Source organism: Ceratotherium simum, chromosome 23, assembly GCF_057802395.1.
Source record: "Ceratotherium simum simum isolate JZ-2026a chromosome 23, ASM5780239v1, whole genome shotgun sequence".
Taxonomy (NCBI): Eukaryota; Metazoa; Chordata; class Mammalia; order Perissodactyla; family Rhinocerotidae; genus Ceratotherium; species Ceratotherium simum.
This window is the reverse complement of record NC_141922.1, coordinates 11,069,640-11,087,302: the sequence shown is the minus strand read 5'-3', so window position 1 is coordinate 11,087,302 and position 17,663 is coordinate 11,069,640. Positions and strand designations below refer to the sequence as shown.

Here is a 17,663-nt window from a genome sequence, read left to right as displayed (position 1 = left end):
GAAATCACGGAATGTGTGTTCCCTTTGCACCCCTGGCTGAGCAGGGAGTTCTTGAAAGGGGCATAAGTAAGTTGATGATCAGATTTCAGAAAGTCTTTTTTTAATACCAGAGAAGCATCTCCAGCAAAGCCTCAAAAGGCATCCGTCTGGGCCCAAATTAAACCAGAAGTGCTTTATCCAATGCACAGTGATATTTTGCACGTACGTTCCAATTTGGCTGAATTCTGTTCACATCCGCATAGAAAAGGCTATAAAGGCAGATTCAGTAATTCACTTGCAGTATCAGCACCTGCATGATTTAAAACCCTGTTGGTCACGAGAAAAGGAGGGGAAATAGCATCCCGTTGGGAGTCCTGAAACCTGGATCGTGTACCGCCTGGTGCTCAAGGGCTCTGTAACTTGGGGTGAGCCTGCCCTCTTTGGGGGCCTCGGTTTCTATAAAAGTACCTGGGAGAGGATCTCTGAGGTGTCTTCCTGCTCTGCCTCTGTGAGTCCTGAGCTGCTGCAGGTTCTCTAGCAAATGTCCCCTGACACTGTCACTGTCAGTCGTCCAGCCCTCCTCTACAGTCTCCCCAAACGCCTCCTACAGGCCAAACTGGGGCCAGGCAAGAAACGCTCAGTCCATTTGAAAACATGCACAGAGGAGACAGAAAGTCTGAACTGTTTCTGCATGTGAGTTGACTGGTGCTGTCTGTAACTGTTTCTCCCAGGACGGATTACGAATGGGATGGGGCATCATGGACCCCATTCAAGAGGACCTGACCCAGCATCCCAAAGACCATCGTCTTCAAATGGTTCCCCTACAAGGTGGTCCAGGGTCCTGCCACCTCCTCTGCCCCAATTCTGTCAGCTCCAGCAGGACAAGAGTTGAGCTTAGTGTCCAGGAAACTGATTGTGAGGCCTCACAAGTGCTTTGTCAACAATAATAGATTAAATATATATTTTTATATTTATTGCATATATTTATATTTATAAATATATAAAGAGTTTAAACTGATGTTTGCAACAGATGGTTGCAATCTTGAGCAGGGTCCGTAGTCTCCCTGATATTGTGGCATCTTCTCGAGAGGGAAAGAGAAGGGAGGGATAGAGAAGCGCTCATAATCTGGAAACTTAACCTGCCTCTGCAGCAGCCTGTAGTGAGCATGGTTTACTGAGGAAACCTCTGTAGTTGTGGGATCACAAATTATAGTCTTGATTCACTTTTTGAAGAACCATCTGTGAGCCCAAGAAGCAAATGGAACAATACATAACAGAAATAACATGGTCTTGTCTTCAGATCTGAGTTTGAATTTTGGTCTTGCCACTCAGTCAGTAGCTGTGTGACCCAGGGGGAATAACTCAACCTCTCTGAGTCCCAATCTCCTCAATCCACAAATGAGGAAATGAGGGCCAATCTTACATGGTGGTTGTGAGGACCAAATGAGAAAACACATGCAGAACTCCAGGCCCCAAATTCAGCCCCGAGGAGACACTCAACAAGTGGCTGTTGCTATGATCACTATTAAGTCGTCCCTGAGTAAACCCACATGAAGATGGCAGAGAATACGGTGGTCAGCAACAGCGGTGAGCCCCAAAACTCTCTCTGTGAGCAGCACGGCCGCCCAGGGACCCTACACCATATAGAACTGGACCCCCCCGTCCCAGCACAGTGGTGCAAAGAAAGGGATGCGTAGTCAGAAACGTACCTGGCTCCTGCCTCCAGCTGTTCTTTCCTATGAGGAGATGAGGGAGAAAAAATAAACAAAGCATAAATCACATGAAACAGCTTCCCTTTCTCCCAAAATCTGCCCCAAAGCTCCCCTTTGATGAAGAGGAAGGAGCAGAGCGGAGCTCCAGGACAAGATGGTGGGTGTGGAGGGGAACCAATGAGTGAGATGGTTTCCCCAGCCAGAACCCTGGCCCCCACTGCTATGGTTTGGCTCTGAGTTCTCATAGTTCTTCTCATTCAATCATTCATTTACTCATCCAGAAAATGAATGGTTATGAGCACCTATTCTGCCCCAGGCCTTGTTCTGGGTTGGGGTGATTTGTTTAGTGATGGGGACAGACCAGGAAATCAGAAATTTTATAATCTAGCTGCCACACACCCCATCACTAGCACCATCATCATAGTCGACATAATCATCATCACTAATATTTATTGAACAATAATTAATAGGCAGATACTATTTTAAGCGCTTTTTATGGGTTAACTCATTTAATCCTCATAACAACCCTATGAGGTGAGTATTATTATCATCCCCATTTTGCTGATGAGCAGACTGATGCACAGAGAGGTTAAGTAAATTGCTCAAGGTCTCACAGTTAGGAAGCAGCAGAGTCAGGATTCAAACCGAGGCCATCTGGCTCCAGAGCCCACACTCCCAACCATGAGGCCGCAGGTGGTATGCACACAGTCATGACTCTGAGCCTTCACTCAGGCTTGCCTAGAATTCCCGTCCTCTTTTCTCTGTCTGGAACAGTCTTACTCATCCTTTAAGTTCCAGCTGGAGGGGCTGACTCCTCCTTGGGTTTCTCATCCAACTCCCCAAGGTCTAGACTGAGCTAATCTCTTCACATGTGGGATTCTACTCAGATCATGCCGTCTTAGAACTAGGTGGTGGTCTGTGAGCTGCTTGGGAGCAGAGCCTCTTTTTTTCAAGCTCTAAAATCTGGGCACCCCATACCCTAGCACGTGATAAGTGCACCATAAATACTGAATGAATAAATGGCCCATCATTGGGATCCAGGTGTGGGAGAAACGGGGAGAGAATAGGCGGTATCATGATAGAGAAGTACAAGAGCCAGTTGGAGGGTTAAGAATTTCCAGTTCCTGGGCCAGCTCAGCTCCACTGTGACCTGGGGCTGGTCACACATCCTCTGGGTCCATTTCCCCACTTGAAGCCATGGACAGAAAAAGCTCTAAACTTCTAGTATTCTCTGGGCCTCTGACTCTAGGAGAAGCAGGGAAGGCAATAAGAGGAGAAGGAAAGGGGGAAGGACTGGGCTGAGGGCAGGATGGGAGCAGAAGGCATGGCAAGATCAGTGTTAGGGAGTCAGAGGCATCACTTTCCATTCCTTCTCACTCTCCAAGGCAACGATTTCATGCTGTCTCCTCTATTATCACACTTCCCTACCTTCCCACTTGCCTGCCAGCCAATGACCTTGACTCACCTCTCACTGAGATCTGCCTCAAGGTCCTACCACCAAATCAACAACCTCTTACACGTGGCCCCACCCACTGGCTTTCCTCTGTGCTGATGAATGAAGGGTCCACCCTCCCAATGAAGGCCAATTCTCCACTTTAGCTTCGGAGCCCATGCCCTCTACCCTGCTCTCTCCTCTAGTCCTGCCCCTCCCCACTGAATCAATCCCTCTCTACTAGACCCTTCCTGTCTGGCCCCACATCCCTCTGCAGCTGCCATCTGCACTCACTGTCCCTCTGTGGTCATTTCCATGTCACTCTTTAGTCCAGGTAAGCTGGCTTCTATGTCCACTACTCCAGTGAGATTGCTCTAGCCACAGCCCTGAAAAACTCCAAGTGACAACATCCTTGTCTTCATTACCTTGTGACAGGATCAGCACAGCTGACCCCTTCCTGGTCACTGTTATACCCCAATGCCAAACACAGTGCCTAGCACATACGAGATGCTCAGTTAATACTTGCTGAAGGGGATAAATGAATAAAAGGTCTGTAACCACATTCAGACAGGGTGTTCTAGCCCTGCTGTCACTAACCTGGTCTCTCCCAGGACGATAACTTGGGAGCTTACTGTCTTCCCTTTCCACTCTAACACCAATACTCCCTTCCAGCCCGGATTCAACCAGCAGAGACTGAACACCCACTATGGGCCAGGTACTGTGACAGGTACTTTCACACATTTTATTCAATTTGATTGCACAACAATCTTCAGAAATGGGTATTTTTATCCCAATAATGCTTGTCTTACTTTTACCCAGTTTTCTCCCTAAAAAACTTTTTCTTCCCAGAGATATAATGGGTTTTAGCATAAGACCTGGGTTCCAATCTCTGTTCCATCACTTCCTAGCTGGGTGACATTAGGCAAGCTAATTAATCTCACGGATGCTCTGATTATTCCCCTATAAAATTGGGGTTATGAAAAACGGAGTTACCCATTCTACTTATCTTCCAGGACATTCTAAAGATTAAATGAGATAGCATGCATGAAAGCAGAACCAATGTTGTTTGGCCATAGGGAAGGATTACTGCATGTGGTCCCCCTTCTCCATTTCTAAGCACCCCAATAATCTTGACCCTGGTCATAAAAGGAACAAGTCCTGGTTACACAATGAATTAACCGGGTCATCTTGGTCAAGTAACTTCTACTTCTTGGGCTCAAGTCTCCTCATCTCCATTTTAGTTCTAATATCTAATGATTCCAGAGGTGCACTGTCCAATATGGTAGCCAATAGTTACATACGGCTATTTAAATTAAGATCAAATAAAATTAAAAATTCAGTTCCTCAGTTGTACTAGGTACAGTCAGATGCTCCATAGCCACAAGTGACTAGTGGTTACCATATTGGACAGTGCAGCTATAGATAATTCCACCAGCACTTTTAGAAAACCAATCAGTGTGCATGCTCTTCTGTTGATGGAAAGCAATGTCTGGTTTTTAATGTCTGCCCTCTTCTCTGCTTGCACATAAGAATGTACAATCTACCATGCCCCCAGTATCTTCCCGTACCTTCTCAGACTCCTACCACCTACTTGTGCTGAGTCTGCACGGTCTCTACTGGCCAACAAATCAGAAGACCTAGGTTTGGTCTCAGCTATGCCCAACATGATGTGTGGCCTTGAGTAAGTTCCTGAGCTTCTAGGGGCCTCAGTTTTTTCTCATATAAAATTGGGATTGGACTTGAAACTCTCTGAGGTTCTTCGCAATTCAAAAATAATGAGATTATCATTTTAAGTAGTAATAAAAGAAAAACAAAAAGGCAACACCATCCTCCATCACTGCTAGCCCCAGACATATATATTTTTGCAAATTAACAAAGGACTACACTGAGCTGGAAACTGATATGGCACCACTCCTAGGAGTGGGCTATACAACTTCATCCTTCAACATCTTTTGGAGTAAGGTAAAATGGTGCTGCCACCATGGAACACAATCTGGCAGTTCCTCGAAAAGTTAAGCATAGAGTTACCATACGACCCAGCAAGTCCACTCCTAGGTATATACCCAAGAGAATTGAAAACATACGTCCACACAACATGTTCCTGAACGTTCATGGTAACATAATAGCCAAAAGGTGGAAACAATCCCAATGTGCATCAACTGATGAATGGATAAATAAAATGGGGCATGTATCATGGAATTTTTATTCAGCCATAAAAAGGAATAAAGTTCTGATACACACGACCACATAGATGAAACTTGAAAATGTTACGCTAAGTGAAATAAATCATATTAGAAGATTTAATTTTTATATGAAATGTCCAGTTTAGGCAGAAGAGAGGGAGAAAATAGATTAGTGGTTGCAGAGACTGGGGGAAAGGAGGAACCAGGAGTCACTGCTAAAGGGTACAGGGTTTCTTTTTGGGGTAATGGAAATGTTCTGGAATTAGATAGTGGAAATCGATGCCCAACTTTGTGAATATACAAAAAATCACCAAATTGTTGATTTTGAAAGGGTACTTATGGTATGTGAAATCCCCTTATGGTATGTGAAATATATCTCAATAAAGTTGTCATATTTTTTTAAAGCATAAGTGAAAAACAAAAAACCTTTAGGAGGCAGGTGAGGACACACCAGTGTATTATCAGCTATCTCTCTGCCATTAAACATATGGAGTGGGTTGTAATTCAGGGACATTCTTTTCCCAAGGGACTGCCTTGTTTCAGAATGGTTGCTAAGTGAATTCTCTAGTGACTTTATACTTTTTGTCCTTGAAAAAAAGAAAGAAAGAAGTGTTCTCTCTTAGTTTAAAAGCCCTTCCAATATCACAGCAGCTGTCTGCAGCACAATGTAGTCCTCCAAGTCTCTGACAGCTAGGACAATGCCTTATTTATAATAAATTAACCCAAAAGAATGGGCCTATTGCCAAGACGTTGGGATGCAGAGCAAATAGAAATCATCTTGGTTCTGCGTTCCGTGTGGTTGCACATGTTCTTGTTTTTGAGTTCAAGGTCACTCTGTTCTCTTAAGGGGACACAACTTGCCCATTGTAAGAAGACTCTTGCTATCCAAAAGAAGGCTGATACTATCCCCAAACCGAAACGATTATAGCAATAATAAAATTTTAATATCAAGAGGAATCACAAAGGTCATCTTCTGAGGAAGTAAAGCTAATTACAAGTAAGAAGACACAGTCAGTAAACCCAAACTTTTCCTTGTTAGTGTTTTTGAGTCGATTCTGACTAATAGTGACCCTGTGCACAGCAGAGTGGAACCCTGCCTGCCTTGTCTTCTGCGCCATCCTCTCACCTTCCAGCACTATAGCAGACAATGCTCTGCTGCTGTTTATAGGGTTTTCTTGGACAATTTTTTTGTAAGTGAGTGGTCAGGTCCTTCTTCCTGGTCTGTCTAGTCTGGCAGCTCTGCTGAAACCTGTCCACCATGGGTGACCCTGCTGGTATTTGAAATCCTGGTGGTAGAGCTTTCAGCAACACAGCAACAAACCCAAACTTTATCATTCATTTATGGAAGCCTTGCTTCTTCTGTCTCCTTAACTCTTCCACAGGTCATCACTCCCTGAGGTTTTTTCCCTTCTGCTTATTCCTTCCAGGTCTTCCATCTCCTTTTCCTTCTTATTGCTTCTACCTTGGTCTAGGACCTCATTTCCTGTTACCCGGAATCCCGCAATCATTTGCTAGCTGACCTCTTTGCCTAGAATCTTGAGTCTGTCCAATCCATCCTCCTCACTTCTTCCTCTCATCTTCCTGAAATACAGATCTGATCATGTCATTCTCTGCCTCAAATGGTTTCTCTTCACTTCAGAATCAAGGTTAGATTCCTTTGCAAGTTACCTGTGACGTTCCCTGGGCTGGCCCAGTGCTTAGCATATATAAGGGGCTCACAAATATTGGTGACTGAATGCCCTGAATAGAAAGTGGCGCCTGCCACTAGAACCTTTTGAGAGCGACGACATGAGAGACGGCAACGTGGGAGAGGTGAGCAGGGGCCTGTGGTTTGGGGCCCTGTGGGTCATGGTCAGGTTTTGGATTTTATGCTCTTTGTCATGGTCATCCACTGGAAGGTTTTAGGCAGGGAAACGGATCATTAGAACCCAGATCTTGTGAATTCCCATAAATCTTTACCATAATCTGGTTACGGGAGAGGAGGGATAATTGAGGCTGAGTTCAGACAGTGGTGGGAGGTTCCATAATGAGTGAGTGTGAGGGTGGGATGGTGACAGAGGGAGCCACCCATCTAGTACTGGGTCACGCTATGGTCCATGAAACCAAAGCAGAAACATGGTTCAGAGCAGGTGCCAGCTCCAGGTATGAGGCTAAGTGTCCCTCTTTCCAACTCAAGTGTTCTAGCAGTCCAGCATTCTATCCACACGTTTAAAAATCCGAGCTCAGAATCCCGGTATCTAAAACCTGGAAAGGAGTAAACTGTTTCAGAGGCCCAAGTAGTGAAAAGATCATGGACTTTGGAGGCCTCTGGATGTGGCTGACATTAGCCAAAATGTCCAGAGTTTCTGAGCTCATCTGCGAGGAGAGCCTGGTGATACCAACCATTCAGCCCGTCTCCAGTGTGCCCTGGGCAGCCACTGTGTCAAAATCACCGGGGGCATCTGCTCAAGAGCTTTTACCACTTCAACGCCACCGGAATTGCTGAGGGTGGGTGCGGGATCTGCGTTTTCACAACCCCCCACTGATTTTAACGCACCTTAACTGTTGAGAACCTCTGACTCATTTCATAGGGTGCCTGTAGGATTAAATGAAATATGAACTTGGATCTTTGGAACCTATTGGACATCCAATAAATATTAATTTTCCTCTCCCTTTTATGGGTGCTGGCCATAGGAAGAGGTTGTGATTTTTTCCTGAGACCATTAATTTAATCTCCCACCTCTGAGAACACAAACAACATCTCTGGATCGCCCAAGGACCCTTTCCACCTGCCCTTTCCCAGCGTCCAGAGTGGTCTGTGGGTGTAGGCCATGGCCGGGTGGTGGTGGCCTCCTGGATTGCTAGGGTGGCCCATTGCACTGGCTCCCACTTCCTCAGCCTCTGATCCTGCCCAAACAACGACGAGATCTTTCCTTATCAGCCACACCACACTGTCTAGCTGGAACTCGTGGTGGCACACTGGGGTCATCTGTGGAGCTTTAAAAAACACTGATGCCTGGACCCCAATCCTGGGGATTCTGATTTAATTAGCCTAGGGTGTGGCCTGGGCATCGGGATCTTTTAAGCACCCAGGCGATTCTAATATGCGGTCCAGACTGGGAACCACTGCCCTGAAGGACACCCTCCATGAAACTGTGAAGGCCTGAGGCACAAATACAGACCCATGGGAGGGATGGTCTGGCATGCTCTGAGCGTTCAGATGAGTCACCACTTGCCTGAAGAATGGAAAAGAGACGACTGATTCGTAGAACCTCCATGTCGCCACAAGGTCAATCCTGTTGGGGTTGGTAGCGTAATACCTCCAGGCAGCCTGAGGAGGAGAAAAGAGGGGCAGGAATGACCTGGTATCACATGAAAGTGTCATAGAGAATCCCCAACATCAGAACATTTGTTAAGTCCTTGACTCCTAAGAGTTTAAATGTGCACTGAGGTAATATCCAGAGAAGCTGGGATTCTTGGCTTTTTGTAGCTCCTTTGGGAAGAAAACCTTCCTTGACCCCATCATCTCGAAGCTACAGTTGGTGTTTTGGGGGAGGGCGTGTGGGGGGTGAACTGCAGTGGAGGGAGAGGAGGGGGCTGGGTCTAAAATCCCTGAAAGGAGCAGGGACTTCTCTTGCCACAAGGTTCCTTGAGACTTCTGAAATGTAGAAAGACACACAGTCTTTTGGGCGACTTCTGGGTGCAAGACACAGTGCGGGGGGGCGGTTTGATTCTAATATACTAGAACTTCTGGGATACTGTGATGGTTTGGGGTTTAGGGGGATAATGGAGCAGACTCTTAGAGATTGCGACTGGCCTAGAAACTACAAAATGTAGGATAACATTGTGTACTATCCTGTATCAGATCCAGAGAGACTTTCACCACAGCTGGAAACAAGTTCACGAGGGGCTGGTCAGGCAGACATTCAGTCCCATGTGGCTATAGCCAGGACACTCTACTTTCCTATTCTCTGTGCTCCCACCAGCCCACAAAACCATGAAGCAGGAACTCCCTCTGAAGTAAAAGAGGAATCACTTCTGCCTGTCTCATCATCTCTCACTATCGTCCCCCAGCCCATGGTAAGGAGAGTGATGGAGATGGAGAGCTGGCAGGAGACCCACATCTGCTGGCACATGACTGTCTACTGGGCAGAACAAATGGAGAGCTGTTCAATATTCTGCACACATAAGGCATCTCTTCCTTTCTTGGCTTATGAGCTCTCTATCCTTGGCAGATGTGAAGGGCCATATCTCCTTGTAGCTGATTGGCTAAGCACCTGGCCTCTAGGCTGACTCTTGCTTGTGGGTTCCTAGGCCAAGACTGGGGTGGGGAGTAGGAGAAGAAGCCTAGTATGGACCTAGGTCCAAGTCAAATTCTCCACTCCAACATTATTAGTAAAACAGCTGATGGCTTGATCCCGGTCTGAGTCCTGTTTCTATTTCTTGATTGGTTTAGAACTTGAATGGGAGAGTGATGGGACTGTCACTTTCAGTACACACAGAGACAGGTCACATAGATAACCACAGAAACACCCAGAGCCATCACCAGCAAGCACGGGCCTAGATCCTGTCCCCGTTCACGGGCATTCCCATTCCTGTGCAAACACACACACACACACACACGCACACACGCACACACGCACAGCCACACGGGGATCCTAGTCCCTTCCAGTTCGCCCCCAGGCAGACGGACCTGAATGAGCTCAGCAGCCGGCTTCCTTCTTTTCTCGAAGTGCTTCTGACGGTGCTGCTCCTGCACCTTGAGTGCCAGCCCGGAGCCCAGGATGCCCTGGAGGGAGAAGCCAGACCCCAAAGTCAGCCCCACCTGGAACCCCACCCCCACTCCGGGGCCCCACAGTAACAACACTGAGCGGAGGGGAGAAGGGGAAAGAGCCCTTCCTGCTCTTCCAGTGGGTAGGGAGCTGGTTACGTGGAGCCTTGAGTCAGGAAGGCCTGGGTTCAGCTCCTGACTCTGCCCCTTCCAGCCATAAGACCCTGGGCAAACCTGCCATCTGCTCTATCTCAGTGCCTTCCCCAGGGAAGAGGGATAATAGTACCTACCTCACAATGTTGTTAGGAAAAAAAATCAGGTAATGTACAGGAACTGCCCAATAAGGGGTATGGCACAGAACAAGCGCCCAGTAAATGTTAATGGAGTTAAAAAAATATTTTAGTTGCTTGAATGGTCACGTGAGACTTTTACTGTAGCTAGAATCTTCCAGAATTGTGATTTGCTTTGATTTCCAGGTCAGACTCGCATGTGGATTGAATGGGTGGAAGCACACACTTTTCAAATTGAAAGAGAACTCAGAGACCGTGTAGCACCCCCATAGCCCCTCACCTGCTGCACAGAGGAGGAAACTGAGATTCAGAATGGTCATATGCCCAAGGTCAAACAGCTTGGAAATAAACAGACAAGGTAGGGCTGCAATGGAGAGAGAACACGGCCAACAGGTAGAGGAGGAATTGTTATTTAAGAAGGTTCCTTCTAAGCTTCGTGATTAATAGCCGGGCTATAGAACCAGCAGCCTTGGGATCCCCGGCTCCACCACCCAACAGCCTGTGCTGCAGAAACTTTACTAATCCAATTAAGCTTTGGTTTTCTCCTTTAGAAAAAGGAGATAAATACAGCTCCAAACCCATAATGTTGTCATGAAGATTAATGAAGTGATGTAGATAAAGCATTTGGCATGATTCCAGCGCACAGTAAGTTGAACAAGTGCTATTTATTATTATCGTTAGTATTACACTTGTGGGCACTGGGCTTTGGAAAGTTATTCTATCGTGGGTCACGACTTACTCTTGAAGGAAATGCGTATTTTTACATAAATTAGTAAATGATAGGGCAAGGGAAGGGAGCTCACATATAAGAAGGAGCTGCCATGTGCAAGGCACTGGAAATACACAGGGAAAGACACAATCCCAGCCTGCAAGGAGCTCACAGTCTCCCGGGGAGGCAGATATGGAAACATGCTACCCCAGCACGGGGTCAGAAATGCCTTAGTAGAGTTATGCCCAGAGGAGGGAGCAACTGACTCAGCCCAAAGAAGGCAGCATTGAACCTGGGTCTTGGAGGAGTCCACGTTCGGAGGGGTCACTCTGGGAAAGGAAGCAGCGCAGCCTATGGCAGAGCAGCAGGAAACCAAGCATAAGGGGGCGCTGTTGAGTTGACAGGGCTGGAATTGAGGATATGACAGGATGGAAGAGGAGGCTGGAAAGTTCAGTGGGGCCAGGCGGTAAGGGGGTCCTGCATGTCACCCTAGGGAGAATGTAGAAGGTACTTACTGCTGGAAGGGCGAAAAAGGAGACGCCAATTAAGGAAAAGGTGGCTGCAATCAGACGGCCTTCCCACGTTTTGGGTGTCTTGTCTCCATAGCCAATGGTGGCCAGTGTGATCTGAGGACAGAAGAGTTCAGACATGGGACTTCCCAGGGAGGGGGAAGTCAGTGACCATCAGTGACCATCCACTGAGCTCCACCTGTAAGCCTTTGGTACTACTTGGGAATGTTTTTCCCAAGCAAGAAAAGATACCAAGTACTAACTTATATGGGATCCCTGAGACAATGCCTATTTCTAAGTTAAGGATCGCCTATCTATAGTTAATCAGTCAACAAATTCTTCAACAGTTGCAAACGTGTATGTGCATGTACATTCACGTGTATATTTGCATATGTGTGATTTTGTGTATAGCCGTGTTTCTGAATATATGTGTGCTTGTGAGTGTATTTACGTGTATTGTGTGATATGTGTGCATGTCTAATGTCCACGCACACATCTGTTCTGGTGTTTATGTTCACATGTGTAGGCTATCAGCGCACATGTACCTATGAACACGAAGGCAGGATATCAGAGCAGTTAAGAGCGTGGCCTCTGGAGCCCAACCGCCTGCGTTCAAATCCCAGGTCAATCACTAACTGGCTCAGAGATCTGCCTTGAATTTATTACTTAACCTCATCATGCCTCAGTTTCCCCATTTTTAAAAAGGGGCTCATAATAGGAGTTGTTTGAGTTTAAAATATGTTAATAAATGTAAAGTGCTTAGAGCAATGCTCTAGAGCAAAGTAAGCCTTCGAGAAATGCTGGCTTTAGTCCCACATGTCCCTTTAGGGTGTGGGGCTGTGCATCTCTAGGTGTGTTTGAAGGTCTGTGTGCATGTGTGTGCATCTGCCACTGTGTCGGTTTGTTCATGCATGGCTTGGCTGATAACAGCCTACAACTAGAGAGGTAAGGTCTGTGAGTGACGGTGGGATCAGACTGTTCAGAGCCCTGACTTCTTATAAACACATGGCAAAGCCTGTTCCCAGGGCACACCCTGCAAGGGGGCTCCCAGAGGTGAGTTCAGAAAGGGAGGAGGCCTACTCTCACCTGGGATTGCAGAATGCAGCTGCCCCACTGAGCAGGCCCATGCCACACCCTCCACCTCTCTCTGTCGCTAACAGTCAATCCCCAAGCGGGGGGCCTTCAAGGTGGTGACTCACCAGGCCCCACCAGAGGGCATCTGCGTAGGTCTCAAACTCCTCTCTCATCTCTCCTCCTTGTGCATCCGGCACATCTTTCTCAACCAGGTAGACAAGAAATGAAGAAAGGATGAGCGTCAGGAACCCGATGTACCAGGCGGTGATGAGCTCCTGGGAGAGGAAGCAGTGGACAAGGGAAGTGGTCACTGGGAGGTCACCGGTTAGATGCTGGAGTCCAGGTTTACCAGCTCTGTGACTGTGGGCCAGTTACTTACCTTCGCCGATCCTCCCCTCCCATCCCTGTAAATGGGATCAGTAATACAGTCACCAGTGTATGGCTCTAGGAGGAAAGGAGGATTCCTGCCTTAGGGTGACCTCGATATCACAGACCGAGGCTTCTCAGAACGGCGAGAAGGTAGGAGGAACTGGCCGCTGCCGCTGAGACAAGGCTCAGAACTCAGGAGACTGGATCCTACGCAGGACTGGGCAGAGCAAGGAGCAGCTCACTCCCACCGGGAAGTCGACAGCAAGGGCAAGTGAGCGCGGCACAGCAGACAGAGCTGTGGACAGGGACCCAGCCCTGCCACCAATTTCCCGTGTGACCCTGGGCAAATTACCCCTCCTCCCCAGCCTGGGTTTCCTCATTTTTCAAATGAAGGGAATGGACCACAGAGTTCCAGAAAGTGCCACGTGTACTACTGGTGGAATGCAGAGAGGCATTTTTTATGTTAAACAGTCACATCTTGATTCAAACCGTATTAAAAATTAGCATAAATAACATAAAATCTATCATATCATGGATATTATCACATGACAGACCAGGACATATGAGTAAGTAAACAAGAATTAAGTTGATTTAAAGAACAATGTTGAGGAATAGTAAGGATGGTGCAAAGATATGGCAAAGATGGGCAGATCAAACACCCTGACCAAGACAATCCCTAAGCTTCTTTCTATTTCTCTCTTTCTACTCCGGTTTCAATGTTTCGCATGGCAGGTTGGGCTAGACGAAAGTCAAGGTTATTGGCGAACACGGTCTGGAGATTAGGCCCGTCATTCCTGCTGAGTCATCACAAAGTTGTTCACATAGGTATACTTCTTCTATCTGACCATCTGCGGCCAGTCAGCTGGCCTTCTGGGTCAACGGAATCTTGCTGACATGGCTGCTTCCTGCCTCCCTCCGAGCCTTTGCTCACATTGGTCTCACTGCCTGAACTGCCCTTCCCCACCGGCCAACCAAACTGCGTCGACTCATCTTCAGACTCACGACACCTCCATTATGAAAGTTTTCTGAGTATTTGCTCACCCAACTAGAGATAGAGCTCATCTCCATTTTCTAAACAGACTTCTCTAATCTCTCACACTTCATTATGCTCATCTGCTTATAGGTCTGGATCCCCCACAGCATCATGTGCCTGGTGCACTCATGTGAGTTTGCTCTACAGCAAAGAGAGAGGTTAGTGGAGATGGTGCAGGCAATCCAATCAGCCATTCCCTTAGCGAGGGTCTGCCCTGCTGGAGGTTGGAGAAGGGAAAGGTAAATTGGATTGTCCCTCCCCAACACCTGTCTGAGCACGAGCCTCTTGCCTTGTTGAGTGCGGTTCTAGCGTCCCTGTGTTTTTTCATACCCTCTGGCCCCTAAATGTGAGTCAGAAGTTTTGTCTGGTGCTTAACCAAGGAAACAGCTGTCTGTTCATGTGCACACAGAAAAACTGGCTGTGTTGGATCATTAAGAAGCGGTTATCACAGTCATTGATGAGGAGTGAAAATGTGTCCCAAATCTGTGCTTTGCAGTCATTTAAAAGGCTATTCAAGGTGATTCTGAGTTTACACGATTTTTGCCAGCAGCTCTGTGGCAAAGCCTGTGACTGTCTCCAATATCCATGGCTCCTGTACATGCCTGTGGGCCCCTGCAGTCAGACTGAGGCTGAGTGACTGGGGTCTAGCCAGTGTGGGGGAGTGATGGAGCAACTCCCTGCCTGTTCCTTTAATCCATTCTGCAGGATGCCCCAGGCCCCTCTTCCCTTGCCTCGGGGACTCAAGGCTCATTTTCAAGACAGACGAGGGCCACACAGCCCACACCAGACACCGTGTGAGCTAGAAGATGTCAACGGTTTTGTGCTAGGTCTCAGAGATTCCAGAGCTCCTTTGCTCTGGAAGCAGAGCTGGGCCTATCCTAACGGTAAAAGTCTAACCCTGTGTAACATGGGCCTCCACTCTGCATCTCTGACTCCCAGAGGGACCAAGCATGGAACTTGGTTGGCCCAGACACACGTGTTTTGAATGAATGAATGAATGAAGAAATGAATTGATAAGTGCTCATTCACCAGGATCAGAGAAGGAACTGCTCTAAGCTCTTGCAGTTCATAAATGGAGAAGCTGGACTCACACCCAGGCACGTGCTAACCTCCTAAACACACCGCCTGCCCTAGAAGTGAGGGCCAACCCTGCAGTGGCTCTGCAGTTTAGGAACAGCGAAAGGCTAAGAGCGCGTCTAGTGGGGACCGTCAGGGACAATGATGGGACATAGAGCTTGACAAGCAGCTTCTTTTTCCACCTTCAGTCTCCCACCACAGAGATGTGATGTCGTCTTGAAGTTCTGCCCCGCTGTCCTCAGCTGTGGGGTCTGGCAGTGGTGTGGACCCATATCTTCCCAGGAATTCCATGGCAAACATCCATTGGTCATCTATTCTAATCTGAGGGAACGCAGGACCAGGACCTAAACCAGCCATTTTTCGCCCTGATTTCCACCAGAGCTGTGAACCAGCTCAGCTCCACGGATACAAGGTTAGGTGTTGCTAACATGTCCTCTGATAAAAGATAAGACAGCAGGTCAGGCAGAAGAAAGAACTCTCGAGAGGATGCTCTGACCTTACCGAGTCTGCGGCCAGAGGAGCACGGACAGGGAATAAACGTGTACGGCAAGAAGTTGCATTCTAAGGTGAGACTCCTAGGTGTTTAAATTTGTATTTCATTTTACTTACATATTTATTTGTACTGTTTGTGAAGAAGAGCATATTTGGAATTATAAATGCTACCATTAATGAACACCTACTATTTACCAGGCATTTCGATGTACCTTTTCTTGTGTGAGCAGCCAGAAGGATTCATGTTTCAACCATCGAGGAATTTTGCACCAAGTTGCTGTCTGACTCCTAAGCTCATATTCATTCTACGATGAGATACCATCTCAGAGGAATCCATCCCCCAAGGTATGTGGGTGTGTCCCTGGGATGTAAGAACCAGGAGCTGTGTGGGTGTGTGCTGGGGTTGCCCAGTTGGGGGTGGCATGGTGATGTGAGCACTTCGAAGGAAGACTCTGAGCTCCCCAATGTCAACTTGCCCCAGGGTCACTGGCTTAGGTGCAGTTCCCCAGAAGCAGAGCCCGAGACAGGGATGCAGTGCATGTGACTTACCTGCATGTGATTACTGAGAAATGGGGTTCTCAGGAGAGAGGGAGTGAAGGGAGCCAGACAGGGCAGGAGAAGGAGCTAAGCAAGGATGTGGTCTCAGCTGGAGCCTCCTTCCGCCTGATCCCATGGGGAGCTCCTGAGTGTGAATTGCTCCACAGGGCTGGTCCCAACATGAAGAAAGGTACCCTGTGTCAGTTGGTCATTAGCTGTGGGCTTCCCTGATGTGAGAGGAGGAGCATAAGGATGATATAACCTCCTGGGCAAGGCAGCTCTCTACTTATCCAGAGACGGGGACAGCTGGGAGCATTGGCTGCCGACTCTCACAGCAGCTGAGGCATGGGCATATCCTCCGAGGAAAGGATATTTGGGCAGGGCACCAACAGTATCCATTGTACCCACCAAGCTTGGCACAAGAAGGCACTCTCTTGGTGATGGAGGCAGCCTTGACTTTATCCCCTGAAAACGCCTCCCCTGGGGGTACTTTGCTCTGATTTCTCCTGCACTGGCCTCTGATGGATTTTTCCTGCCTGAGCTGAGACACACAGGTTTTCCTTCATTCCTCCAGGGTCCAGCTAAGGCAGGGATGTTAAAACAAAGTGGTACCACAGGTTTGGGCAAACTAGGAAAGAAACACAGGGAGCACCAGGCTGCAGATACACTGGACTCCACCCCCCTGGGTTTCCATGCCTGCTCAACCACATGGGACTCTGGGAGAGATGAGACCCAGTTCCACCTCTGCTAGCTTCTGATCTTTGGAGAGGAGAGCACCACCACGACCAGCAGCAAACACTGAACATGGGCTCTGCAGCTGGACTGCTGGGTTTATGTCCCACCATGTGACCTTGGGCAGGTTGCTTTCTCTTTCCCTATCTGCTTCTTCATCAGTGAAATGGGATAACCATAGAGCCTGACTCCTAGGGTGAGCTCATCCACGTCAAACACTAAGTTCTAGGCACTGTGCTTCCGGCTACACCATAACAATAGCAGTAGAACGATTTCTATGAGCTGGGTGTGTCCTAAGTGCTTTTCATCCTATGGCGTGAGTGCATTATCATTCCCATTTTATAAATGCAGCAACCAAGACCCAGAGAGGTTACAGAAAATCCCAAAGTCACACCAGTAGAGTTTGGAGTCAAATCAGTCTGTGGGACTCCCGAAACTTCCCCTCTCATCCTATGCTGCCTTGCATTAGCTCATTTCATCCTCTCAACAATCCAGAGGCATAGGCGTTATTATCCCTATGTTAGAAATGAGGAAACTGAAGGTCAAAGAGTGTTGAGTGACTTGGCCAAAGTCATCTGCATATGGCGGAACTGAGACTTAAGTTCAGATCTAGCTTGCTGCAGCACACCTGCTTATGCCCTCGTCCTCTTCCTGCTCCTCCTCCTCCTCATCGTCATCATTGGCCTTGGCAGAATGACCACCTTCTGGGGACACTGTAAGGGAGGGGATGCCACGGAAGGGCACACGTGGGCTTCTCAGCCACGTGGTCTCGTGGCTTCTCCGTG

General features: G+C 47.8%; 1 protein-coding gene across 1 annotated transcript in view; it reads right to left on the bottom strand.

Moving 5' to 3' along the window:
- Window positions 1-17,663, bottom strand: part of KCNQ3 (potassium voltage-gated channel subfamily Q member 3) — a 307,538-nt gene that overhangs the window by 25,588 nt on the left and 264,287 nt on the right. The window contains exons 5-9 of the mRNA XM_004431059.3: window positions 12,764-12,913; window positions 11,571-11,681; window positions 9,979-10,074; window positions 8,522-8,616; window positions 1,689-1,715 (exon numbers count right to left, since the gene is read on the bottom strand). Of these exons, the coding sequence (XP_004431116.1) occupies window positions 1,689-1,715; window positions 8,522-8,616; window positions 9,979-10,074; window positions 11,571-11,681; window positions 12,764-12,913 (479 nt within the window). The remainder of the gene's footprint in view (window positions 1-1,688; window positions 1,716-8,521; window positions 8,617-9,978; window positions 10,075-11,570; window positions 11,682-12,763; window positions 12,914-17,663) is intronic.